Genomic DNA, 27,440 nt, shown 5'->3' with positions numbered 1-27,440 from the left:
GGCAATTCTCATGCAATGGCACATCATCAGTTAGCACGTGGCCACGATATCTGTGACCAGAAGGCATTAGCGTCCCACTACCACAGTCGCCTGCCATCAAGGGTAGCACGAGCATGCCGGAAACACTGCCACTGGTTTATGGTTACGGTTTACGGTTACCATGGGTTCACAACCACCTTTTTTTTTTTCCCCTAGCTGGTGTTGCAGCAGTGACACAAAGGTGAAAGGAAACTGCCACTCGTGTTTCAAGTGAGAGCAGAGCACGTGCTTACTGGGCGGTCACATCCTGGGCAAGGAGGGACTTGTAGAACTTCATGCCCTGTGTCTTGGGTACCCGCTGGTCATTGTCGCCCAACATAAACAGGGTTGGAATACGCACCTGCAGATAGAGAGTGCAGCTTGACAACTAGACACCAGTCACGCGGTTCACTCTGAGGCTCTAATGCTTCGAAATGGAAGTTTTGCATGACATACGCAAAGCTCAAACCAAGCACCTGTCTATTTTCCTTTTATGTGACACAGCATTATGTTGGTTGTAGCCCTTCTCATTTTTTGCAGTATGTTCTGTTGAGATATGCGTGTGCCAGAAGCCTAGGATTCTATGGGCATTCCAGCTAATGTAAACCTAATCGTAAAAAAAGCTTGGGGGAGCACTTATGCTCCGCCTTAAATATATGACGGTATAGCATTAATGGCTCCTTTTAGTGGCCTGGGGTCCTCTTTGCGTATCGATTTACGATTTATGGGGGTTTAACGTCCCAAAGCGACTCAGGCTATGAGGGACGCTGTAGTGAAGGGCTCCGGAAATTTAGAATACCAGGGGTTCTTTAACGTGCACCAACATCGCACAGTACACGGGCCTCTAGAATTTCGCCTCCATCCAAATTCGACCTCCGCGGCCGGGATCAAACCAGCGTCTGTCGTGTCAGCAGCTGAGCGCCATAACCACTGAGCCACCGCAGTGGCTCTTTGCCTATCACTTCACAGATATGGACATTGCTGTTTCTTTCAACATCACATGATGCTTAACCTACCCTTAACAGCACAACGCGATAGTATTAGAGATCCCTCCTGTGCAAATGCTCCTTCTCTGTCGCCTCGGTTCTGCCTACATGCCCATATTTAAGCGGAATTGGTCACTTCTCTACTTTACATTCATAGATTGTGGGGAGTCCTCACACCACCCCTGGGGCAGTGGTGCAGCGGTTAAGCGATGAGCCACTGCCTCAGCAGGTGGCAAGCCACCGGTGGAGCTTGTGAGAGCCAGCAACCTTTCACAACCAATCATTAATTTAACTGCCAGCCTGCCATGGTCGGCAGGTAGCACAATCTAAATATTTTGTTCACAACGCCGCCGACGCAGGAATTTCTACAGAACAGAGCCTTAACACTCTCACGTTAAAATGTCCTGCAGAGGAAAACTTGAAAACAGTTGACTCTTGATAGTATGAACTCGAAGGTGACTGAAATTTTTTTCAAACTGTGCAGAGTTTGGATTAAGGGTAGCCTTTTTAAAAGCCGTCATGTTGACAGGACTAAGCATCAGTTTGAATTAACCAGATTCCACTGTAATGACGCAGCTTGTTGGTCACATTTATTTATTTGTTTTGCTCCTCATTTATCTGCAACCTTTAATTAATAACAATAGATAATCTTGAACAGCTGTAGTACCTCAGAGGTTATCAGCTATAGCTATAAAGCATCAAAAGAAACTTTGTGCATTTTCAGAAAAGGTGGATGTATTTTCAATGTTATATTCAGGCTTTGAACCAAGCTAGCGAAACCTCCGAAGCACCTGAGATTGTGATTAGTAGTGCATGCTCATGGCAAACGTGGCTGCGTTAACTTTGGCACACCACGGTGATCAGTAAATTTGCATCCTGAAATCCAGAATCTTCATAAGAATCTTCATAAGAATAAATAAGATTTTCGCATGCATTGTCGTGAATGCCTTTTATTCACCTTCTTAATAGAGCTACCATTAAGCCCCGACTCCAAACACACTTCCGAGGCGTCGCGCCACGCGCTGGCGTGTTGAGCGCTGCGCCACGTCGGGCATCGAGAGAGGTACACATCTCCATTCTTCAGGAGCCACGCCGAATCGCATCCGTGCACGCGTAGACTCGCACGCTATGGTGATGTTGCTAAAAGCAGTTCGCTTGCCAAGAGTAGTGAGAGGTCGTAATTGCCGTAATAAAGTGACTTTAAAACGTGTGGAATGTATTTGGTGCACAAATAATTAAGTGCGCCTTTTCACTGTGATTCTGTATCTCAGCACTTGCAAAACCCATAGCGCCATCGACACTCGTTTACTCTGTGCTCGTGTGCAGCACGCAACTTATACACGACTCATACAATGCTCTGATTGGGCCTCGGAATCATGACATCATCACTCACAACACCTCTCCAGTGCCTCTGATTGGTTCTCACAATTCATGACGCCATCACCAAGGGAGCTGTGCAGATGTGCACAAAACAAACTGAGATAAAACACCTGTGCTGCCAAGATCCTGCCAGTGCAGCGCCACCATCGCCAAGACTCCGCTGTTCGAGTTGTCAAGGCACAGCATCGGCATCACAAAGATTGAAGAAATATAAAGACATTAAAAATAAATATTGAAACAGCTGTGCTGTAACTGTATATCACTGAGTTCCATAACCGTCCTGTGAGTTACTTCACTCCGATCTAAGTCCCCATGACGGGCTGTGCCAGTAATCAAACAAAAATATTGTGTGCAACAAGTTACACTTGCTGCATAACTTCCTTAAACTTCCTTCAAAGCATCCTAAAAAAACTGGTACGATGTACTCACGTTCTTGACGTACTTCATGGGCGATTTGTTCCACATCTGCTCCAGATGCTTGGGCTCCAACACATCGCCTGCCTTGTAGTCTGGAACCACGCCACTTTCCACACAGCGCCTAGACATTGCGGACACGGGTGAGCGGAAAATGACACTCCAGTCAAACAGTTTTTCTGGTCGCTGAGAGTGCAATGCTTACAGTCCTAACTGATAGCACCCTCACCTAAAACATCACACTGAAGGATGGCCCCTGTACTCTTATTCCTGTCCATTTGTTGTCTTGCGTTTCACTTTTCATTATGAGCTTTCCCAATTTTCCATAATTAACTTCACGATGTTTACATCGAAGCTTGCTTTGAACTTCTTCTAAAGCCTACATCTCTATGCCGAGCTAAATTAAAGCTAGCTTCAAGACATTACCTTTATATACTTGATGAGGGAAAATAGCCAATTTGTTCTAGCGACTGGGTGCAACTAAGCAAACTTTCTTTAACCAGCCTCTCATTAATCGGCAAAGGGAGTGTTACATATAGTGCAATGCACCTGCACCCAATTAAGAGTACAAAAGTGGAGCGCGCAAAACATGCCATACACACTGCATGCCACACACGCTGATAGGAAAAGTAAAAATGTGACTGCATTTCATGCATTAGAAATGGCCCGTATGCATGGGAAGTTAGGCACATTTAGTCCATGTCTACTAAACCAGTTAAATCTTCATGGCAACTGTTGTATGCAATTTTATTCTAAATTCTCTAGAATATTTGCTCTTTGGGTTAGTTAGGACACAGCAGCTATGAAAAACTAGGACCTAGCTGAATATACGAGTAATACACATGCAAAACAATAAAAAAGTTAATAGTGCACGATGAACAATTGATTCAATAGAGCCCCAACAAAGCCCAGGCAGCTCGTCACAAAAGCTATTAACCAACAACAGCAAAAACAGGTGACGCATGCATTATGGAGAACGCCACTGTGTTTAAATAATTAACTGATATATTAAGCGATTCAACCTACCAGTCAGGGATATCTGTCCCATCCATTGCTGTAAGGGGGAAAAAGAAAAATAATCCAACTGTGGGTATGCAATACACACAGTGCACAACAAAAAAGTAATGGTGACTTTAAAATTCAAACCCTTTGAGCTTACAGGACAGGTCCACAACTGGATTCCGGACAGCAGCGGCTCTGTAGAAGCTCTGCAAACAGTGTACAGGCAGTGCAGACATTCAACGCCATACCTTTCCACTGTGACTAAGAATCAAAGCATGATGGCATATTCATCAGAGAACACAATTTTGTTAACGCGCACTTATCACAAGAAAACATCAACTTTTTCAAGCCATCTTTTTTTAAAGCCCAAGGGAATTATTTATTTCGTGTACCATGTTCTCATATCATGGACAGCGATCCAGTTGTGATATTTTATGATGTAGTACTACACATTCACTGAATTTGTTTTTTGCAAGGTTGCATGAAGCCAGTGCTTTGTCTCAAAACATGAAGTCTGGACAGTCACACATTTTTTAAACATTTCAGCCTTCAGAGCACAAAAACTTTTTTTTTTTGCAGAGTGCAGATAAAGAGTGCAAGTTGTACTACTCCAGAGGCAAAATTTTGAATTTGCTGCAGAATAGGTTCACTCTGAAAAATGAACTGTGGAGTGTTCTAGAATTCTTTACAACAGCCCAATTAAAAAAAGTGCATGTCACCATGTGTTCTTTATGCTTGGCAAGATGCAGACATACGCTAATGACATTTTGCCAAATACTAGTTTTTTTTTTTGCTATTGCTTGAGAAAAATATTTTTCCTGCATGAACCTACCACAACAGTACCTTGCACATTTTGAAATAGGGTGCAAATGCTTAAACCAGGGTGATTGTATGAACTCTGGCCTTATTAATCACCTGTGATCCCCCACCTAACCCATAATATACTGAGTACTTAGTCTCTCTCTCTCACAAACACACACAAAACCAAAAAAAAAAACAAAAAAAAAACAAATTTTTAGAAACAGAGATTGGAATCCAGTGAGGCATACCGGAAACTGGCCGATGGCGTGGCATGCCAAGAAGCCCCCATGTGAGCCACCAAAGATGAGCATCTTGTCTGGGTTGATCTCATCCCGCTGGGCTGCCACCTCTGCTGCACACTGTACAAATGCGACCCTGACAATGAATCGTGTGGCAAGCGATAGCGTGACAAGAGACTGGCCCGCTTGCACTTGCCTGAACATCGAATATATCCTGCTGGCCGACCTTGCCCAGCAGTGATCGGAGGTTGTCCTCTCCAAACCCTTTGGATCCCCTGTAATTCACTGCGCAAGGAGCATACAACAAAGCAGTAAACAATGCTGTCAAACAGTTCAGATTTCTTAAAAGAGGAAGCAAAAAATCTCAACGTTTCTCGTTATCCAAGGCATAGTACAAATTTTCAATGAGGAACAGACGAATTTATAGAGATGAATGCCACGTGAGAAAGTTAGAAAGTTACGAAAATTGGAACACCAAACAGATGCCACAGTGTAAAAAAAAAAAAAAGAACACGTTAATGCTCTACACATTTGGGCCCTTCACTCAAAAGCAAGAAAACCAGTATGTGTGCCTGATCAACACATAAATCACATGCTACCACTGCCTTGCCATGCAAGTAAAATGAGGCACCGAAAAGTCTTCTACCACCTTACCAGGGATAGCGACCATCAACAGAACTCAAGCAGAGTTGCTAAAGATAGCACACTACAGTTGCGGAAACCATTACTGATGTGAAGTAAATTTTGGCAAAAGTTATCATTTTTCACATTTTTTTTCCCAAGACAAAATCACTAAACTTTCCTCCACCTTTGGCTTTCAAACATCAACGGTACCACATGCACTATGCTTACTTTCACTTTGCTATGCACACATTGTTTCATTTTAGCATTTATTTAACTGTTTGGCATTGCATTTCAACATACCAGCAACTTCATGCTGATAGCATACTCTCAACATCAAACTGTTTGTCTACCATGCTTGTTGCCATTTCCTTAAGTGAAAACCATCAACTAACTGTATTGGAATGTATTCTGGATGTTTCTCAAAAAAAGAGGGTTAATGTCAGCACTACACTAGCAGAGAAATAACTACAACTGCACGAAAAAAGAAATCTTCACTGACAACCAACATACACTGTTTCACACTCACATCATGTGCGGCCGAGTGAGCAGCTCCTAAAGAGGAAATTCTCGCAGGCACAGTGCCATGCAAGGGCGCATTCCTTTCCAGAAAAAAGCAGGAAAAGGGATGACTGCTCACCTAAAAGCACCGCAAAGCCGCACTTTACAAAGAGGATGGGATACAGGTTGAAGCCAGCATGGAAGGAGGAATGAGGACCACCTGAAAGATGAACAGGAAAAAGTACTCACTCCATTTTGAAAGTTACTGAAAAGTTAGTATACTGACATGCATGAAACCAGCAAGCAAACACTGCATTAAGAAACACTGCCAAGCATGTGAAGGAATTGGATGGCTTTATTCATACAAATGTGTAAGCAATTGACCGAGTAAAAGCCTGCTAAGCACTACTTTCACAAAACCTTATTATGTAATAAATGATAAAAATAGCTCGGATTTCTTTGGGCAATCACTGCAAAACATGAAGCTACGCATCTCTGCTTCCTATTGCTGCAGGCAAAACTAAGTAAACCTCATGTGATAAGGTATCCGCGAAGATTGAGGGCAAAAACAAAACGTCGCAACACTCACCATGCGGCCACACTATGAGGGGCAGGTCTGTTTCGTTCTTGGGAGTCACTAAAGTTGCTTCAAAAATTACATCTAAAAAGAAAAAAAAAACAAGCAACTCTTATTTTCTCATTGCTTCCTGGCACAACTGTAGAATGGAGGAAACACACTGATTCTGATTTAGGAACCTAGTTCTGATCGTCAAACCACAAGACAGAAAATGCAGCGGGCACAAAAACACGGATGGGATGTCTGGGCATGACATGTAGCACAAGCCAGCTCACAATCAAGAAAATCTCAACTAATTTTTTTATGTTCATGGCACACATGCCAGCAGTTTGGGTGCAATTTAGTGACGAAACAATTTACGAAGGGCAAAATTAAAACAGAATAAAGCAGATCTACTGCCTTTGGATAATTCTATGCCTGCAGACAACTTTCTGTGGCACTGCAGCGAAGCCACAGCTGTGAGCCATCACCATCCAGACCCGAGTGCACGAGAACAGCATGCTTGAGGAAGCCATTGCCTCATGACCGTAGCTTCTCCTACACTGCCACAGGAAGTTGTTCCCAAGTGTGCAGTAGAGTATGCAGTATGCGTTTCCAGTCGGTCTGAAGGACAGCTTGTGGAGGCAGTACGTGCTGCTTCGAAATCAATAGTTAACAAAGCTCTGTTCCAAGCGATTCTGCACAGAAGAGAGGAACCACCTGACCCACTGAATTATGTGCAGCAAGACATCTATGAATTTCAACAAAATCTGGCCAAGCAAACTTCTGATCGGCAGACCGAACCACTGGCATGAACTTGCCATTTTGCAAGTGAGAAAGTCGGGGGAGAGGCATTTGCTGGCTTGAAGGGGGCAGAGTGTAAGCGGACAGATTTTGGGAGGAGAATGTGAAACAAGGTGCAAAGCATGTTTTAACAAAAGCTCAATTGAGAAAGGGCTTATGGCGTCCATGCAAAGAACCCTACAACAGAGTGACGCGCCTGCACAACCAAACTACACGCATTTCTACTTCAGCAAAAGAAAAAAAGAAAGAGAGAGAGAGAGGGAGAAGATGGCTCTCACGTGTCTCATCTGGTGGGGAGAACTGAAGGATGTACCAGCTGATGCCAGACACCTTGTTGTCGTCAGGTTCGATCGGCACCCAGGCATTCACGCCACCTTCCGGTGTGAGCGTACCCACCACCTGCGTACAAAGTGGGCACGCACCAGACCTATGAGTGTAATAGCAGGGGAACTCGCCGGCTAATCCATGCTGCACCTGGACTACTCTACTGCATGGAATGCATGCATGCTGCGCTATGCTGTGTTGTGGTGTACACAAACCAAGCTTTGTTCATGCACGGAGCTCCCAGTGTTGCTCTTGTCCTCCTAGTGTTGTCAATGGAGCTCTCAGTGCTCCCCTCATGAAAGGTCCCCCATAGATGTGCATGTATTCTATCAAAGCTACCTTATCCTTATCCTACCGCAGCCTGCACAGAATTGCGTTGGATTTCGTCACACTCACCACGTGGGGCGTTGAATTGAGTGCAGAGAGGCAGGCAACAACGTAGTTCTCCTTCACTGTCAGAACTTGCCAGCAACCAACAGTTTCATCTGCACACAACACGAGTCAGGAGGCAAATAAATGCTTCTCGGATTGATTTGTGTGGCATGTTAAAAAAAAATTTGAAGAAAACTAGAAGGAAAAGTGAAGAGAGGTCCTCTGTACCTTTGCTCAGCTTGGTGACCTCACCGTAGGTCAGGCTGATGCCAATGACTTCCTAAAGTGGGAAGATGAACAAAGAAAAAAGAAAAATCACAACGCAAAGCCAATGAACAGCAGTGTTACATTAGCGATAGTGGCTGTTCTTTATTGACTATCTGTAAATGTTAGGCCGGGCACCTCTAACCATTTAGGCTGGACTGAAATGACCGACTACATGCATTTATTCAGCATTCAAAATGCATTCAGAAAAACAAAAATCAGTAAAGCAAGTTTCAGCAAAAAAAGTTTGCTGCGTAGTGCTGCCAGTAAAGTGATGTCCCTTTGTGACTACAGAGAAACACAAATAACCAAAGCAGTACTGGATAAAAGAGATGCCAGACACTTGCCCATTTGCTGTGCCAGGCACTTGAAAGGACTACACTGTTTCCATCAGCGCTGAAACAGTTGTTTGGAAGAGCGTTCAGGTACAAGCCGGGAAATTCATTGCCTGCAACAGAGAAGTGGTCAGTCAGCTAAGACACTCTGCTAGAAGCCGAACTGCTTCTAAATGCCATATGTACAGCAGAAAATTTTGTCATGAACTGGAAATCCAACAACCGTGTTCCCATGAGGATTTCACACAGCCTGTACAAGGGACTTTTCCTGAAGTGGCAACGCCATCATAGTGTGTCATAACCTAAAACAACACTCCCATACGCTTTCCATATTTCCGACTTCCCCATTAACTCCAAATTCTCAAAAACCCCATGTTCGATATCCCCTCATTTCCATAATGGCCAATGAGAGCTTTGTCCAGGTGGGCTAACCAGTGGGTGCTATCGAGAATGTGCCCTGTGCAGTCATGCACTCCAGCCCCACTCCAAGCTGTTGCTGCCTGTCACCTTCAATCTAAATGAGTGTGGAGTTGATTTTTTTTTTTTTTTAAAGGGTGACGTAGCAGTCTAGCAACAGATATCTATATACCATATGAGTGTGCGCAGGACAGGGTTAATTGGATGGATATGGAAGAGGCCCGTGTCCTGCAGTGGACGTAGTAAGGTTGCTGATTATGATGATGAGTGTGTATGACATGTGCATGTAATGCATAAACATCTTTTGGAAAGAATGAGAACAAGGGGGAGGACACAAGTATGCATTGATGCCCTATCTCACATCGGTGAATTGATTTTTTCCTCCCTGTGTGCTTTAACTTCACGGAGAACCTGCGCTTCCATCTGCAACTCTGTTTCACATGCTGGATGCCAGCGTTAGCCGCTCTCACGTAGTTACTTGAGACCAACAATGGCACAACCCAATTTCCATGTCATGGCCAACCAATACGAGGACCAGCAAGAAATAGGCTTGCAGCCACAGTTGATGAGCACGTGTGGTGTTTTGTCCAAAACTGCAACCTTCTTCGCAATTCGCGGGGCAGTAATGGTACTTAGGCAAGAAGAGAGACTGCATGCGCCCCCACATGGTTCATGTGTATCTTGAGATGTCCATAACTAGAAGGGCCCTTCAACACAAAACAGCAACAGCTTCTTGAAAGCATGAAACAAAAGCAAACTTTCATGTTAAACTTGATAACGGCTTTCTAGCAGCAGCTCCCCATTTGCTTTGAGGCTGCATCCAGAAGGATGAACTATATATTTGGTTTAGGTAGTCAAGAGTTCCAACAAAATTCCATCTGGTCGGGTATCATAATGACAAAGGACTGCAATATTTTTTCACAACGAAGCCATATGGACTTTGAATCATTAATCCCATTCTTTTCCGAGTTGGTCGCAGACTGAAATTCATTTTCTGACATCTGATTTATTTGTATCTTAGGTGTATGTCAAAACTTTATTGTATCATTACGAAAATCTGATTTATGACACTGTAAAGAGCAAGCAGAGGACAGGTATAGAAGTGACTTGCAAAACGCTGAACTTGGAATCAGTAAGCACAAAAAACTGTGGCTTCTGCCCCTTTCTCCAGACATTCACCCGCACCGTGTTGTGCTGGCTGTCACTATCACACTGTGGTAGACCTCAAAAAACCTTGAACTGGGAAAATTGGAAAAACTGAGCTTTCCAATTAACTTGCTTTCAATTCCAAACTTGCATTAGCCTGAAGGACTCTTTTATACCCAGGCTGAAGACTCACCATAGAATGGAGCAGCTGATTTCAGTACATAAATAAGCATTTGTTGAAAGCAATGGAGCTCTTGAAACCAAGTTCAGCAGCTTGTTTTAAAATTAACGAGAGGCTACCAGAAGGCAGAACAAGCAAAAAGAAAATGAGTTAAAGGTGTGTAAAGTGCTTGCTCACCAAAATGAAATCCCCGTCAAAGCACAACTCACCTATTGGTGTGTTAACCCTGTCGACCACAATTATAGCCTGCTTGGTCTCCCAATTGCACTGAAAGAGCAATTAAGCAAGCCATAAGCACGCCACTGCACTGACATTAAATAACACACTGTTGTGCACTCCACAGATGTTGAACAGGGAAGACTCAAAGATTGGACAAACTGTGCAGAAGGCATGACTGGCAAGCACCCCCTTCAAACTGAGCTCAAGAATGCTCATGCATAGCAATCAGATATAAAACCACAACTGCAAGAACCCTGCTCGTGTTTTATTTGACTGCATCAAGCACGTGTGCGTTAAAGGGACAATGAGGAGAACTCCATCAAATTACTATTCTCAGCAAAAAAACGATTCTTTGTCTCTTTCTGGTTACGATAATGCTTGCCCCAGCAGCAAAGGATGCATTTGCTGCTGAGAAAATTGAATTAAAATAAATTTTTGCCACTCAACTGAAACTCATGATGTCTACACCAAGAAGGACCAGTTGCCATCGTTTAGAAGTGAGTGGTGGTGCAGCACAGCTTCTGGGAACCGCACCCAAAATTCGATATTGAAGCATGCAGTTTACTTGCAAAATCGGCTGGCTCTGTTTTTGGCGAGAGTGGTCTCTGTCGTTAGCAATGCTATAGTCTTCCGACACAAGCAACTTCAATTTGTCCTAAGCATCCCTTTAAAAATAGGACACAAATTTGATTATAGACTATACAGGGTGTCTCACCCAAGACTGTTAGCAATTTCAAAGAAAGCAATTTTTTAAAGGCTTTTCATGGAAAAAAGCCCAGCACATCCTGCAATAGAATGTGAAAGTACGAAACATAATTTCAAAGGTTATGTATTTTTAAAACACTGCGATACGTGTGAGTGACTCCCGGCTGGGGAGTGCTGGGCATGAGTGCAGCCCATAGAAGCACATGTAAACGAAACTTCCCGAAATATTTATCTCGTTTCTCCGAGTACCCATGGAGGTGCCCATGCGTCAACTGTTGGCGAGTTGCTGAGCACTTTGAAGAAGAGTGTGATATGTAACATTTCGAAGCCAATATATTTTTAAAATGTCACGATAAATGTGTGTAATAATGCAGGACGTACCCCACCAGGCGCTCTATCAGCTCGGTGTTTTTCCAAATCGCACAAGTTTCTCGTGGAGTCAGACATGCTGCTGCGTGCACTGCATTCGCTCACTAATACAGTAGTTCAAATTAGACAGCCTAGACAGCTCTACATGAAACACTAGTTCTCAAACGCCATGGTGAGAGAATAAGGCAAACCAAGGCTAACCACGCACTGTAGCAGACGCGCAGACAATGCCCCCAGCCGCCTCTGGTGTCAGAGAGCGCCCCCTAAATTTTCAAACACGGTGTTGGCCTATACACTAGCGCAAGATAGGTAAAACAGCCACAACGCACCTTGACAAGCTGGCAGGCCTGGAAGTGGGGGCCTCCAACGTCTGTCTGCAGGTACACAAGCGTGTTGCCATCGGGGCTGAACCGTGGCGAGTATATGCTCTTGTTTGTCTCACCAATGGTAACTGAAATGGGCACAACAGCAGATCAAAGACAAGCCGTGCCTTCCCTTTATGGTCAAGTTGACCATGTTCCTTAAACTGATTGTTGCACTCTCACCCACAGCTGAAATAAACTTCAGCAAGCCCAATGGCAGACTGACACCTGTCACCAATGACCAAACCACAGCTTAATGTATTTATTCAATCTGGCTCACCACTGATAGTAAAAAAAAAAATACAGGAGGATTGTGTGCAGAAAGGAGCTAAACTGGCCCAAAAACAATTTAAAACACTGAAAACCCAATGCGAAGGTAGCTGTGCATACCGTGGGTGAAAGATCACTGCAGCGACACAATTTTTATTTCGGCACACCGGAGAAGAACTGAGAAGTTTCCTCACTGATTCTTTGAACTCTCAGAGTTCAACGAATGCACTTCACAATTGTAGTTAAATCCTTGTGCATCCGCCTCTGAAAGTGGCAGTCCCATCACCAAAGAAAATATATGTGCAACTTTCAATAATTCTGAATCTATTTCTTGCTATTTTTATTGAGGTGTCAGGCTACAGAGAATGGTGATATTGCACATACTCAAGCATCACCTGTTGCAGGTTTTTCAAGGCAAGTGTGAACACCCAAGCAAGTTACTTGGTGGGAAGGCTTAACTATGGTCTTTTCTTACCAAGTACACTTTTTAAATTGTTTTGTCTTTGAACCTCTACATATAGAAACATTTTTTTCTTCTTTACCTTATATTATTGGTAATAAACCCCACATTTATACAATGGGCTACCAATAATTTGAGCTCACTTAATTCTATCATTGAGTTCATTTGAACAGGCAGTCTGGTCCTGTCAGCATGAAGCGTATTCAAAAGGCTATTATTGATTCGAACAAATTTTCATTTGCCACCAGGTTAGGATCATCAAAAGTTGGTCATATGTTTTTTATATGACAGTATGTTCAATTCTGTTTTCACTAGCTATCATATTTATTTAGCTGGCATACAGTGCCCACTCTGACATACCATGTGCTCTGCAGTGTGTATTTAGTTATCACTGTTAGATATTATACTATATTATACTATACTATTATATTATACTAGCAACGCACCTAAGTTCCTCCAAATTATTACCTCAGGTACCAAAGCTAGAAGGTGCTGTCAGTCACGCACGGGACATGTACTACTTTCACACAACCTTCATTTCTCAACTTTTAAAATACAATTCTGAGCCCAACTACGACACCCAGTTCAAAATCCAATGCTGAAGTGATTTCGCACCCTACCTGGTATAAAGTTTGATAGCGTCAGTGTGTGCTCTTTTCTGTCACCCGCGAAATGAAATAACGCTACACTTGCGGACAACTTTCTGTGGCTATGCAGCCAAGGCTATGCAGGAAAGGGAATGAGACAGCCCTTTGTCATCATACTCCATCACTGCAACAAGTAGACCGGTCAGCAGATGAGGGTTGTTCCCCGCACCTCCTCTGTCGCCGCCTCCGGAAACTGAAGACAGAAGCTGGCTCACGGGTTCGGTCTGTTCTTTTGTCACGAACCGCTCCTTGAACCTCTTTCTCTCCAGCCTATAATTGCGAGGGGCGGCGACTGGCGGGGCCGCTGATTTGGTTAATGCAAGACAGAAGTGCCCACTGTCTTGCGGACTATATTCTGCCGCGGAATGACACTTGTGCTTTGGTCCTCTGCCTTCAGGAGGAAACGGCCCGTCTCCTTCTCTTCCCTGCCTAGCCTTGGCTGCACAGCCACAGAAAGTTGTCCACGAGTGTAGGCTCATGTTGGTTTTACTAACATGCCTATGACCCACCATTCGTGTCGGATTCAAATTCGTAGTAATACAGGCGGGACCTGTACAAGAGAAAAAAAAAAAGCAAGAGAAGGAATGCTAACACTTTTGAGATATCCAAAAACACTTTCACAGACTTTACAAACTCTAACATCAAGCCCAGATGTATCAAACTGATATTTCAAACTACACCAAAATATATCGAACATGCATATTAGGCTGTATCGAAAACACAGATTATCCCCTTGAAAATCCCAAGTACAAGTGTAGGAAAGTCACACTATGTATATTCCACATGTCATTTGATATACTGAACAGCACGCTACACCCCTACAAGTGGCACTTCTCCTAACGATGCTCTTCAATCACTTTTCGCATGCATAGATGGGCGACATGCGTGGCCTTAGGCACCTGCTAGCAGCACTAGCACTGTGTAACTGCTTGAAGAGGTGCTTGAGGGTGTCCTTTGGCCTCTTGTACTCAACTTCCACACCACAATGCTGTCATGAAATAAAGCCAATCTAACTAACTAAAACCTAGCAATGCACTCGCACGGCATGCTTTGTTGCCAAAGGCAATGCAGAAAACAGCTGTTCCTTAATTTACATAACAGATTATACTATTTATAGTGTACTGGTAACAAGATTAGACACCGTACGATAGCCAGTGGCTAGTGGCAAAGCACAGTCCGCTGCAAGCTTGTCACTAGCGTGTGTGCAATGCATACTTGCTTCTAAGTTAAAGGTAAGCTTATCGCTGTTTTTATACAGCGAATTACTGATATACCTATTTTGCAATCCCCTTGGAGTTCGATATATTCAGATTCAACTGTAGTCCTTTCCATAATATTTTCAAGAAAATAATTGCATTCGGGCATTGCACAAACCGAGGGAAAATATTCATGAGATGTCATTCTTCGGATCTGTAAATGAAAAACTTTGAAATCACTGCAGCGACTACGTACTAGAGCAATGCGAAAGCATAACGTCCACATACTATATCAATGTCCATGGCTATTTCGACGTCTAAGTGTAGTTTTTTGCGTTTAATTAATCAACTAATTAAACCTCATCAACCAAATTTTTCCCACAGCAACATTTTATCGCACACTATCTATCACAATCACACTTTCACACATTTATCTTCAGAGAACAATGTAATCGCGCGAACAAATTTGCGAACACTTTTTGCTGACATGACAAAGACATATACCGTAAAAACCCGCGTATAATACGAGGTTTTTTCCCATAATTAGCGTCCTAAATTTCCGCCTCGTACTATTTGCGGATCCGAACAAAAATTTTCGAAGTTGCTCGATGTTTTGGTTTCGTTTTTGCGGCGTGGCTATGGCTTCGCTTCGCTATTGGCGCGTGGCTACGGCTTGGCTTCGTTACTCTTGACAAACGACGTCACGACGTCGTTTCTTTGTTGATCCGTTGGGTGCGCCGGGGGGTCGCGGTGTGCCGTGCGCCTGTTGACAACACACGTGCTAGCATGTAAGGCACGCTTCGTGAAGTGGATATTGTTTTAGAGAGCACGATGTCACGGTCTCGAAAACAGTACTCGGCTACTTTCAAGCGATTTTGGCTGCGGAGAACATCGGCAACGGTGCGGCCGGGAGGCAGTTTGGTGTCGTCGAAGGAAGCATTCGTGGATGGCCACAACAGAAAGAAGCCCTTTTCGCGTGCAGCGGAATGCGACAAAGCTTTCGCGGCCGTTTGATGGTTGTGTAAACAAACCGTTCAAGGACGCAGTCAGGCGGTGCTATGCAGAGTGGATGCGCTCAGGTGAGCCTGCAGTGACGCCAACCGGGCGGCTGAAGCGGGCTTAAGAAGTGCGGCATCTCGAACGCCCTCGATGGCACGGAAGATGAGTACATTTGGGATGATTTGTCGGACAAAGAAATGTTCGAAGAAAGCGCTACTGAAGAACAAAGTAATTGAAGTGAAGTGCGGGATGCGATTTGAATAAATGTCTTCTATGAGCTTGTGTTACTCGTATTATACGCGGGTGAAACTTTTTTTCCCATTTCGCGTCTCTAAATCTTAGCCCCGTATTATATTCGGGTTCGTATTATACGCGGGTTTTTACGGTAATGCTCTCGCATTAAAAAAAAAAATTAGAGAGACAGAAATGATTTGAAATATGGAGCCTAGTTCAAAACCCAGCCTAACAACATCTGGTACTATGCAAAAGAACCTAAGTGCAATGCCAGTATGTATAACCGGTGTCGCTTTTGTAGTATTTCCAACAGAACCTTCACACATGGACGCTTCTGCAGCTCAGTGAATCAACTGCATCAAGCTACTATTCTATTGGCTCCAGGTCTAGTGCTCAGTTTTTCTCCACCACTCAGCATACTTCCGACAACACCAGAGATTGAAAGGTCTTCGGCTTTGCCTAGAAATAAGTTTGCTTCAACTTTAGTAAGTTTACTCTAGAAGGACGCTGCATGTGCCCTTTTCCAAATATTTACATCTGATCAAATTCTGTGCATGCAGTGTTTACATAACCGTAATTATTGCATCCCGCTCACAGGGGTCCCAAGATAAAAAAAAACTCTCACATTCATTTCCGCACGACACAAAGAAAAGCAAACCAAGCAAAGGGATGACAACAAAGCCCCTGCCTGCGGTTGTTGCAGTAGATTAGACCCAGCTTCCAGGGGCTGGTCTCCCAGCCAACGTAAAGGATTCCCGCGTCTTCAGGGGCCCAGATAGCCTGACCGGGTGACACGTTCTCGGGCACGTTCTCCAGCACGTTGATGGAGCTGCTGTAGACGTTGATGGTGCACAGCATGGGCTGGCAGTGCTCCACGTGGCTCTCGCCCCAGCAGTCCCGGTACAGGAACTCAGTGCCCTGCGGTGGAATATGGCAGCACAGTGTCTTGCTGAGCTGGTTCATGGAGTGCCTGCCCTGGGTCTCCCTGAACATGGGACACAGACTGAACACAAGGTGTACAACATGAACTGATGGGCACGTTGGTCAGACATGATTTGTAGTGCAACAGCGCAACAGCACGAGACCACAGGAAGAGCAGGAACGAGACCCAACACTGACTAACAACATATAGTTCACTCGTGAAGCCAAAGCTTATCAAGGCGCGGCAGCACTGAAAAAAGCAGAAAAGCTTCAACAACAACAACAGAAATCCCTCTGAGCGTGCATATTTTTTGATTCCATGAGGCAAATCTGCCGATTTATAAAATCTAGCTCCTTCTTAGAGACAGTAACAGATGGCGTGCTTGCGCAACTCGGACCTAACTTAATAATCTCAGGTGCCTCGACGATTTCTCTTGTGAGCTGATCTTTGTATTTGTCTCTACAATTCAGCTGTTTTCATACAATGGCTGACAGGAACAATCGCGGCAGTGGATTCCGATGTGGCGGGTGGCATTCTTGACATTGTTTTTGTATTAAGAAGAACAGAAAGCTGGGCGAGTTGGTTGTTATCCATTTTTTAACAGCGCGAAAGGACGACGACGTTTACACACACAACAACACGAGCGCTCGTGTTGTTGTGTGTGTAAACGTCGTCGTCCTTTCGCGCTGTTAAAAAATTGTTTTTGTGCTCCCTCAGTCTATCATTCACACAATGACCAGTTTGGCCAACATAAGATCCACCACAGGTCAAAGGGACTGAGTAAACCAGGTTTTCTGCGCACTTCAAAAATTTTCCTTCGTGTTTTTTTGTACATACGGGACCAGCAGGTGGACTTCGCAGCATGGAAGACGTTATGTCCATGGTAGTTTGCAGTTAAAAGACTATTAGCTAACTATTATTAACTTTTTAATTTCTAGCTTTAGAGCACAACATTATATCATGAAAAGCAGGTCTTCAAAAGTGCAGGTGAGCCCAGTTTTTTTTTTTAATTTAAAATCAGTATTGTGGATCGAGATAATGAACCTGGAATTATGCAGGCAAAACAAGCCGATACCAAACACACGCATAGTCTCACTACAAGCTGAGCATTCTCGGTCACAAGAAAAAGCACGGCCTCGCCCTAAATTGTGAGAGACATGCACCTGACTGCTAGTGTTTCTTGTTAGGAGGGCGCTGCATGGCCACTTGACACAGCGTAATCATGCAGGCACTCATTTCCACTCCGCTCCCGGTGATATTAAAACGGAGATGGCAATAATGGCCGCCAGTTTCACTTGTGGTTTTGCCTAGTCAGCCACATGGATGCATTTCTGCCCAATGCATTGTGACACTGAACACAGCGTCAATCTTGCAACTTATCGCCAAAACACAGCAGCATCTCTTTCGTGTCGCGGCTCCGTCTTTATGTTGATGATTTCTGTCTCCAGCAAAGCAGTGGAAAAGGTGCTGGTTGGCTCGACGTCCAAGAAACGCTGCTTCATTTTTTTTCGCCTTTAAGGGGAGATGCGGGTCTTGAAATGATAAAAAAGATAGTCGATTTTTCTAAAATGGCTAAATCGGGATCTATGCACTCTAAAATACCTCCTAATTCGACCTCCAGTTGCTAAAAAATTATATATTTCGTGCCTACGAAGAACGGAAACAGCGATTTCGGAGCGAAATGCGATAGAACTTCACATCCCTTGCTTCCCACGACCGCATCCCCAATGGCCATCATCTGAAAACTGGCCCCTTTGCCCACATCCCGGTATTATTAACTGCTGTGAAATATTTTTGGAACGTCCGCATTCGACTGTTTTTTCAGACCTCTACAACGACCTCCGAATGGCTGGCGCGCGCACTTCAAATGCGATTTTCTCAGTCGTGTTTTTTGCCAACATGACTAGCCTTACGGAAGTTTTTATTAAGTTTTACGGTGCAATTTAAATTCATCCTAAACTAATGAATTCTGAAAGAACTAAACTGTGAAGTTATGCTGTTTTAGTTCAGTCGAGTCAAACATTTCAAATTTTGTGAACCATAATGCCACCTAACTATATCTCATAATTATGGTACTTAGACATAATTGAACATTTTTATATAATGATATATCTAAATAACAATATAAATAGCACAGCTCTGCATGGTAGGCCATTGGCTACAGCTTCTTTTCAGTCGAAACCAAGAAACATTGTCTTAATTACCCGCAAGAAATTACCTAATTAGGCTTGAGTTATTTTTACTTAACATGGAAACTAATTGAGATACACTGAAATTAATTATATTTTTGGAAACAAGAAGAAGAAACACATATGCACATCCACTTTCATTACGATAACTTTTATAATAAAAATTTTCATTTCAAGACCCACGTCTCCCCTTAATCCATCTTTCTGTCATGAAATACAGCTATACTGTATTAGTTGCGGTACTAGCTCGTTTTGCACATATAACTGCATGCTCAATATCTCAAACTGCAATCCCGATTTAGAAATTTTAAAAATGGATTCACCTACAATTTTGAAGGCCTGCAATTCTGCCATATGATGTTATGCCCTAAAATAAAAAATTAAACAGTCGATTAGTTAACAATAATTAACTAATGATCTTTTAACTACCCACTAACACAGACATTAGACCACCATGCAGTACAATCCACTGGCAAAGACCACCTTATCAAATCTTTCATGGATTTTTAAAAAAAAACCTGTACAGATTGAAAAGAAAAAGCACCCAGTGTACTGTGAGACAATTCTTCACTATGATGCAAAAGAAAACAAACAAGTTACATCGCAACAATTAAAAAAATTCCCTTTACTGGGAATTAGTAGATTTTTCTACATGCATGAGAAAGTTCATTGCAACAATTAAAAAAATTCACTTTACTGTGAATTAGTGGATTTTTCAATGTGCAAAACCTACACCTGTGTTACGAGACTGGCTCGAAAGTATATGCAATTACCTGAGGTTCTCTATCATGTAGCAGAGGCTTAGCACAAACATTTTTCCATCGAAACGCAGCAGCCATAGGTAAGAGAGGCACCAGTTAATTAAAGAACCGCCGCATAACACTTCACTATCCAGATTCATTTGCTCAGACTACTCTCATTATACTAGCGTTACAGCACTAAAATCTCAGCTTAATCTCCCAACACTGGCCTGTCGGCGTAAAATCGCCCGTCTTTCGCTGTATCATAAATTTTATCACACTTCCGATCATGAAACTGCCCCGATAACACGCGCTCATCGCTTTTCTCGTCATAGTCACCCTAACGCCGTCTACCCTGAACGGGCCCGCACCGAAACATATAAAATGTCATTTTTTCTTCGAACAGCCAATGACTGGAATGACCTTCCATCCGAAGTGGCGACCATCATCAATCGTGTTCTATTCAAAACCGCCATTGAAGACCATCTGTGTTCGTATTAACTTTTTTGTTTGCCCACCCCTCATGTAATGTCCCCTGTGGACCCTTGAGGAAACAATAAATAAATAAATAGCCATGAAGAAAACTGCACACTTAATGCTTTCTGAATGCTATTGCCAAACCAATAACTGGGCAGAGGCACATCAGACGTGAGCGCCTTTCTGACCCACACCTTCTTCAGAGGTGTTCAAACAACATGAAGCCAATAGGGCATATGAAGTTGATTATTTACATCAAGTCTCATCAGCACCTTGACGTGCTTATTTAAAGGTGCACTGAAGAGGAATCTGAACTTGTCTTTTTGCCACGGGAACTCGATCTACACGTTCCTAGCATTCTTAGAAACTGCGACTTATTGCCCTGTATGGCCGATTTCCCAAATTAAATCAAATTTAACGTCCGGCTCCCGCCCTTTTTTTTAAATTCTCCCTCGTACGGTGGGGAAGTCAACCAACGCGTGGAGTGCCTTTCACCCAGTCCCGCGGCGGCTTGCCGCTGTGCCATCGGCGGAGTAATACGTAGTAGTCCGTAGTAGCAAATAGTCTGCGTGTATTTTTATTTCTGCGGGCTTATTTTGCGGCTATATTATCTGCAAATGAAACTATTTATTCATGGAAACCTAAAAAACAAAATAAAGCGAAAGCAAAGCCTCCACGGAGCTGGCTGAGAGGCACTCTACGCGTTGGTCGACTCCGCCCATCGTACGAGGCAGAATTAAAAAAAAAGGGCGGGAGCCGGACGTTAATTCGATTTAATTAGGGAAATCAGCCATACAGGGCAATAAATTGCAGTTTCTAAGAATGCTAGGAACATGTAGATCGAGTTGCCGCGGCAAAAAGACAAGTTCAGAATCCTCTTCAGTGCACCTTTAACTCTTTCCTGTCCGCGCCTATTCCCATCGATAGCCCGCTATCGATGGTTTCAAGTTCGTATTTTTCCGCTTTTTGAAGCGTTCCTGGACAACTAGCACCATCCAGTGCGAAACAAAGGAACTCTTCTTTCAGTTTCGCTTTTGGTTTGACTTTTTCCGCCAAGCGGTGATTTTTGAAGCCCCTCCGGAGTCAGCTGACCGGCGCTCCTTGTTTCCACCATGGCGTCAACGTCGCGCGCTGCTTTTGCGCCGAAACCGCGCATTTCCACAGACATTGATGCTCCTGAGAGTTCGTTTTTGGACGAGAACAGCAGCAGTGAGGATTCAGAAGATGACTTCAGCTCTTCAGACTTTTGCACCGACAGCAAAATTGCGTCAGACCGACCCGGAACGTCAACAGCCATGCCTCGGTAAGTTTCGCTTTCTCCTCCGAAATGTTCCGCTTTTGCTGCGCGCTTATCGGAAAAGATCAGAGTGTTCTGAAGGTCATAACTCTTATCTGCAGGGTGTCAACGTCTTTCGGGCGGGATTACTTGCCGCCGGCAGCGCAGAGAGTCGTGTTTTCGGCTCGAAGACAGCCAGGGGTCTACCTCGGCGTTGCGCGTCGGAGTGTCGCACGGCGCTCGGCGACGCGGTCGTCAACAGCTTCATACTTTTTGGCGCGCATCGCCAGGAGCATCCCGAAGCGCCAGAATTGTCGAGGACATCAAGATTTTATCAGTTCGCGTTCAGACTTGAATTGATCGAGCAACTCCTCGGATTTGATGAGCCACATCCTGAGGACCCCAATGTTCGCCCTCTGTTTCCGCCTCGTGATTCACCTCAGGGGCTGCAGCACAAGCCGCAGAAAATGCAAAGTACCGGAACTGCAAATTGTGCTACGAAGAAAAAAAGTTGGAACAAAAAACAAATGTTTTCTTTGAGACATGTGCGGCCAACCTCTGCTTCACGGCAACAAGGAGCTGTTTCGGGCGGTGGCACGATAGTCACTAGGACTACTGTTTCCTTTCCTAGCCCAGCTAATACTGTTCGCAGCAAACTAAAATTTGCTGCAATGTTGCATCGATCCCTGTTGTAAAAAATGTACATTTTGAAATTTTTTTATGTTTTATTTTTGTGACGAAACTTTGATGTTTTTGTGTGTTTTTTCTTCGTAAGTACAGTTTTCTTTCTGATAATTTTTTTTTTCATCTCTTACTCAATAAACATGTTGACTGTGACTAATAACAATGTGAAGAGAATTTCCTCCTCTACAATTCGGTACCATACACTCCTGTACCCAGCAAGTTTTGTTAAAGAAAAAAAAATATTTATGATATGACCTGAAAACCACCATTTTCCCCGCGGACAGGAAAGAGTTAAGAAGGCCTAATGATATTTCTTCAAGCTACCTACAATTGATTAACTGCAGAAATTACAGGCTTTCCAAGCAAAACTACTGCATTATTTTTGATGCCAAACATTACACCATTCATTGCCTCTTTGTTTGCAAGAACACTGTGCACTGTGTTGGTCGTCAACTCCAGCTAAAAATGCCATCAAAGTGACTGCCACACAGACACACTCCTCCAGGTGCAAAAGTCAGAACCAACATGGAGGGAAAAATGCACCTTTTCAACATCTTCCTTCTCCATGCGGCTGAAGTAGGGAGCTCGTTTGGGCTGCTTCCTCTCGGCAACGTAGAGCACCTGGTTCTCGCTGTTGGACCACGAGAAGCAGCTGAAGGTGCCTGCATTCGCGGCAGTCATTAAGGCCCATCATCATCATCAGGCATAAGCACAACCAGCAATGCACAAGCAGCAAGGACTTGAAAGCATATGCGATGTGTCAGCTGAAAGGGCTTTGCAAATTTCATCTCAAGGCCACCAGAGTTGCAGCACCCACTATCTATGCAAGACGAGTGGTGCGACCTCAGAGTCGCTAGGTTCATCCACAAAAATACAGGTTACCGCAGAAATTTTTTGGAACGTGGAAGCCACCAATAAGCTGGATTCCTTCGTTGCCTGAAGGCTGGGCCTGACAGTAAAAGTTGCGGGGTACTGGCCATGCAGGGAAACTCCTGGCAGCATAACAAAGCTTCTACACCGCCGCGGTGGCTCAGTGGTTATGGTGCTCGGCTGCTGACCCAAAAGACGCGGGTTCGATCCCGATCACGGCGGTTGAATTTCTTTGGAGGAGAAATTCTAGAGGCCCGTGTACTGTGCGATGTCAGTGCATGTTAAAGAACCCCAGGTGGTCGAAATTTCCAGAGCCCTCCACTACGGCGTCTCTCATAGCCTTAGTCGCTTTGGGACGTTAAACCCCTTAAACCAAACCAAACAATAAAGGATTTTCATTTTTTTCTTGTTCTGCAAACTCTTGTGGGCACCTGTACATCCTGGCTCCTTTTTTGCTGCTCAGGGATGAAATTTCAAGGAACCGATGCTTACTGCGCACCTAATAGTATAGAAAGACTGCTCTTGCCAAAGTTTGTGCGCACTGATGATTACTATGTTGGTTTGCTAACAAAGCTTTGGCTTTACGCACATACGAACATATTCTAAAGCACAGGCCATGCATTTCAGGATCGAAAGCAAGTAGAATTACTTTCAGATAACATGTATCCAAAGCAAAAACATTTACTGTGGCAGTGTTACGAACAAGTTTCGAACACGTTTTCTCTAATGCGAAAGCTAAAGCCTAGAATGACTGTGTGACATGAACATGCACTACGACAAAAGAAAGACCTGCTCGTAATAAGAGGTTTCTAATTGGTCTGCCACAGTCTCACTAGTGTGCACTTGTTACTGGCAGAGGAACCAACTGGCAGTGGCACTTACCACTTTTGTGCACCTTGCCATGAGCACCCACAGCTTCCAGGTCAACAGAGTCTAACCTCATATTCTGGTCCCAGAACTGAGCAAAACAGAACAAAGACACTGCGTAAACAGAACTAATGATCCAAGAAAGTGGCTGCTATGAAACAGCAAAAATTCGAAGGGCAGAAAAGATAAGCAGGTAATGAGACGACAAATCTAAATGTTACTTTTCTATTTCAAAAAGGACTTGCGCTCTCCAAATCATTTAAACAGAACAATTCCCTGATGTTCAAAAATAAAGAAATCTTGGAAATACCTCAGTCAATTGTGTACAGGGCGGCCTGCACATTATTTTGACTCGACCTTGCCATCATAACTGTTATTTGTGCCAAACAAGGAAACAGTAAAAACTGCGGAGCAAATATGCAGCAGGGCCACACTTTTAGGTGTTTAAAGGAACCATGTTGAATTTTCACTTTCTCATAACGTCACTGAACACAGAAATCGTCCCTGCATAAAAAAAAAAAAGATCATAATAATGGAGCATCATAGACAAACCTCCATCATCTGTTTGGTTTCTCCATTCTTGGTGACTTTCCTCAAGACTGCCTTGTAGGCTCCAGAGTGAGAGAATGCAGTCAGAACTCTGCAGTAGCAAAAGTGAGGCATAAAGATGCTGCATGAACACATTCCAGGACAAATGCTCTTTACGACACACCAAGAACGCACACTTAAAATTTCTTGCCTATTCGACTATAGATACAATGTGTACTGAAGCTTGGCTCACTAAATTTCAAAAAAAAAAAAAAAAGTGAGAAAAAATAAGCCTTATTTCTAGAGTAGTATTTCAAGCACCAAACTTACATCTACTGGCTATGTCACTTCATATGCTTTAGCCAGGATTAGCTTCACTTGTACTATCACCAGTAATACAATATCACAAGCCTTGTTCTTTATTATCAACACTGCAAGTGTAAAATTATTGCAGCGTAATAAAGACAGCAGCAGCAACAGTCGAAAAATATGTTAGAAAGTTTCTTTTGGTAGACCATCTAGTGCATTACTAACTACAAAATACAGACAACTTTCTTGCCCATTATTGCTTCATGACAGTGGTGACAAGGTGTTCATAATGTTTATTAACCTTGTTCCAATGACAAAAATAATAAAAGGTGCTTGACCCATGTTGACTGGAACAATTACATACTACCAATGTGGTGTCACTGCAGACCACAGTGATATCTGTAGCCTCTATCTTGCAACAAACATATCACGATATTTGTACAGGGTCTATTGAAAGCAAAAACACAAAAGAACGTCTTGGAGTTTAAAACTGCCAGGGTGCCTTTTTGTGAAAAAACTAAAAACAGCACAGCCAAAACACGCAGGGAAAAAAGTGACGCAAGTATGCACACATGAAATAAAGCATTACAGGTCATAATCATATCTGATATGAACTGTACCTCAACAAGACACAGCCATTGGCAAGAGAAGCAATATTTGTTAAGATTTGAAAGACTCCTTAGTTTTTAAGGCAATACATCTTCACTTCTACCTGTATCTGTACTAGTACTGGTGGTTTTAAATATATTAGAAATGATGACAAGCAAGTTTTCACACCAGAAAGTGCTTCCAGAATGTGAAGATTCTAAGATCTACTGTAAATTTCAGAGAATTAGCTCTAACCTTAGGAAGTAAAACGTTATCGCTTTGGGAAAATTGTGCGCCATGATAAATGGCCACCGTGCATCCATTTTCAACGAAGTGACCCCAGACGATGCAGCAATAAGGGGAAAATATGGGGCCCAAATCAGCGTGTGCTTTAGCTGGGGTCGAAACATTGAGGCTCGGAAGAAGACTAAGTCAAACTGAGGACAGCCCAGTGAGCTATAGAAAGAAAAATGACATGGGTACCAGGCAGGAAGAGAGCAGCGTGGGAGAGAACAATATGAGTTAATATCTTAGCTGCAATTAACAAGAGGAAATGGACATGAGCAGCACATGTGAGGTGGAATACAGCTAATCGATAACACCTTACGGTAGCGGAGTGTATTCCAAAGTAAGTTATATGCAGCTGTGAGCGGCTGGAATCAGAAGAATGTCAGGTGGGCAGATGAAGTTAGGAAGTTACCAGGGATAGGGTGGCTGTAATTGACACAGGACAAGGCTGATAGAGCAGAAAGCTGGGCAAGTTAGTTAATATGCGTGGTATACAAGGCTGATAGAGAGCGACAGGGAGAGGCTTCGGCCGACAGTGGACATAACTGGAGTCACAGCGATCATGCAGTCAAGAATACCGAGAGACTGCAGATGGGAGAAGAACTGAGGTGGAAGAGAACTCACTCGGCTGAGCAGTCCTGTGGGTGCCCAACGGCCTGGAAACTGAGCCGGTCCTGAGCGTCCAGCGTGCCCAGGTGGTGCCGTGAGAAGAGGGCCTGCTCCCCCTGCTCCACATCACGCACCTCCCACAGGGTGTGCAGGGTCAGTGACTGCCCATCGTGGCTCAGGTGGAGGAAGGCATCCCGTGCCTCTGGCACTCGCGCTATCTCCCGGTACAGGCTCACTATGTTGCTCACCTGTGCAAGAGGAGGGGGGACATCGATAGTCACAATGGTTGCAAAAGAGCTGCAAAGTCCAGCTATCACTGGACGCCAAAATCTGGCAGCTAGCAAGACATGCACGAAACCCGCGAACACTCAACATCGCTTACCAATGCATGCAACTTTAAAGGTATACTGAAGGCGATGCCATCCATTTTTATTTTTTGCAAATTTCATTGTTTGGCTCAGTTTGGCTTTCTGTAGGTCAGATGACATTTGTTGAGAAGCAAAAAATGTATTTATATCCAGAAATTTTGAATTGATAATGGAGCATTTCTTCTTGTCACTCTATTCAAACTAGTGATGCCGACGATGTTGGCAATATAATTGTGAACTCCGTGATTGCTAGTGTGTTGAACGGTGGTGCAGTGTGGCCTCAGAGATCATCACACAAAACAGGTACTTAATGTCATCGCACTTTAGTTATGAAAACAGCCTGTGGTGGTGATACTTCTTTTTGGCCTTTTCTAGCTTATAAAAGCTAGAAACCCTTTATCATCACAATGCAATAATGAACCTAGGCCTACTTCTATTTGCCTTTTGGTGTCCAGTTAAACGAGACTCCTGTGATGCAAACTGGGCCCGCCCTTTGTTTACATAATGTGATATCCAGAGAATGCCTCAGGTACCCATTGGAACCAAAATAAAAATCATAATGTTTGATATGTTCACCTGCTCCAGAATAGCATGTTTTGCAACAATGCTGCTAGCCGACAGTGGTGAAGCTCATAGGAAGAAAGGAGATAGCAGTCATCACAGCCTACTCTTCTGAAATTGGTTTGGTGTGCAGTTTGTACTTGTATTTCTTTACACTTGCGCAAAACAAGATCTGAAAAACTAAGTCCTTAATTATCAGTAGCTTTCTCACTTGAAAAAAAAAAAAAAATCGCGAAATGCTTTTTTTCATTTTCACAACAAACAAAGCACTCATCATAATCAAGACAGAGTATGAGGCCAGTTGTGTTCAGGGTAAGAAAAACATGCAAAACATAGCACAGT

The 27,440-nt window shown here is 43.6% G+C and overlaps 1 protein-coding gene across 3 annotated transcripts in view; it reads right to left on the bottom strand.

Annotated features, from left to right (window-relative positions):
- Positions 1–27,440, bottom strand: part of LOC149358295 (acylamino-acid-releasing enzyme-like) — a 36,681-nt gene that overhangs the window by 602 nt on the left and 8,639 nt on the right. For 2 of the 3 annotated variants that reach the window (XM_089570321.1, XM_089570323.1), the window contains 20 exons: positions 26,185–26,417; positions 24,400–24,487; positions 23,863–23,938; positions 22,654–22,772; positions 16,511–16,740; positions 13,903–13,943; positions 11,984–12,105; positions 10,571–10,628; positions 8,626–8,730; positions 8,247–8,294; positions 8,043–8,131; positions 7,601–7,721; positions 6,552–6,623; positions 6,102–6,182; positions 5,037–5,125; positions 4,850–4,960; positions 3,958–4,006; positions 3,825–3,852; positions 2,814–2,922; positions 273–379 (listed from right to left, as the gene is read on the bottom strand). In XM_089570321.1, the coding sequence (XP_089426447.1) occupies positions 273–379; positions 2,814–2,922; positions 3,825–3,852; positions 3,958–4,006; positions 4,850–4,960; positions 5,037–5,125; positions 6,102–6,182; positions 6,552–6,623; positions 7,601–7,721; positions 8,043–8,131; positions 8,247–8,294; positions 8,626–8,730; positions 10,571–10,628; positions 11,984–12,105; positions 13,903–13,943; positions 16,511–16,740; positions 22,654–22,772; positions 23,863–23,938; positions 24,400–24,487; positions 26,185–26,417 (1,976 nt within the window). Of the gene's footprint in view, positions 1–272; positions 380–2,813; positions 2,923–3,824; positions 3,853–3,957; positions 4,007–4,849; positions 4,961–5,036; positions 5,126–6,101; positions 6,183–6,551; positions 6,624–7,600; positions 7,722–8,042; positions 8,132–8,246; positions 8,295–8,625; positions 8,731–10,570; positions 10,629–11,983; positions 12,106–13,902; positions 13,944–16,510; positions 16,741–22,653; positions 22,773–23,862; positions 23,939–24,399; positions 24,488–26,184; positions 26,418–26,551; positions 26,612–27,440 lie in introns of those variants that run through there. The other variant, XM_089570322.1, reaches the window with a different exon arrangement.

The sequence above is a fragment of the Amblyomma mixtum genome, chromosome 2 (assembly GCF_055824585.1).
Source record: "Amblyomma mixtum isolate Tamu chromosome 2, ASM5582458v1, whole genome shotgun sequence".
Lineage (NCBI taxonomy): Eukaryota > Metazoa > Arthropoda > Arachnida > Ixodida > Ixodidae > Amblyomma > Amblyomma mixtum.
This window is presented reverse-complemented; position numbering and strand designations above follow the sequence as displayed.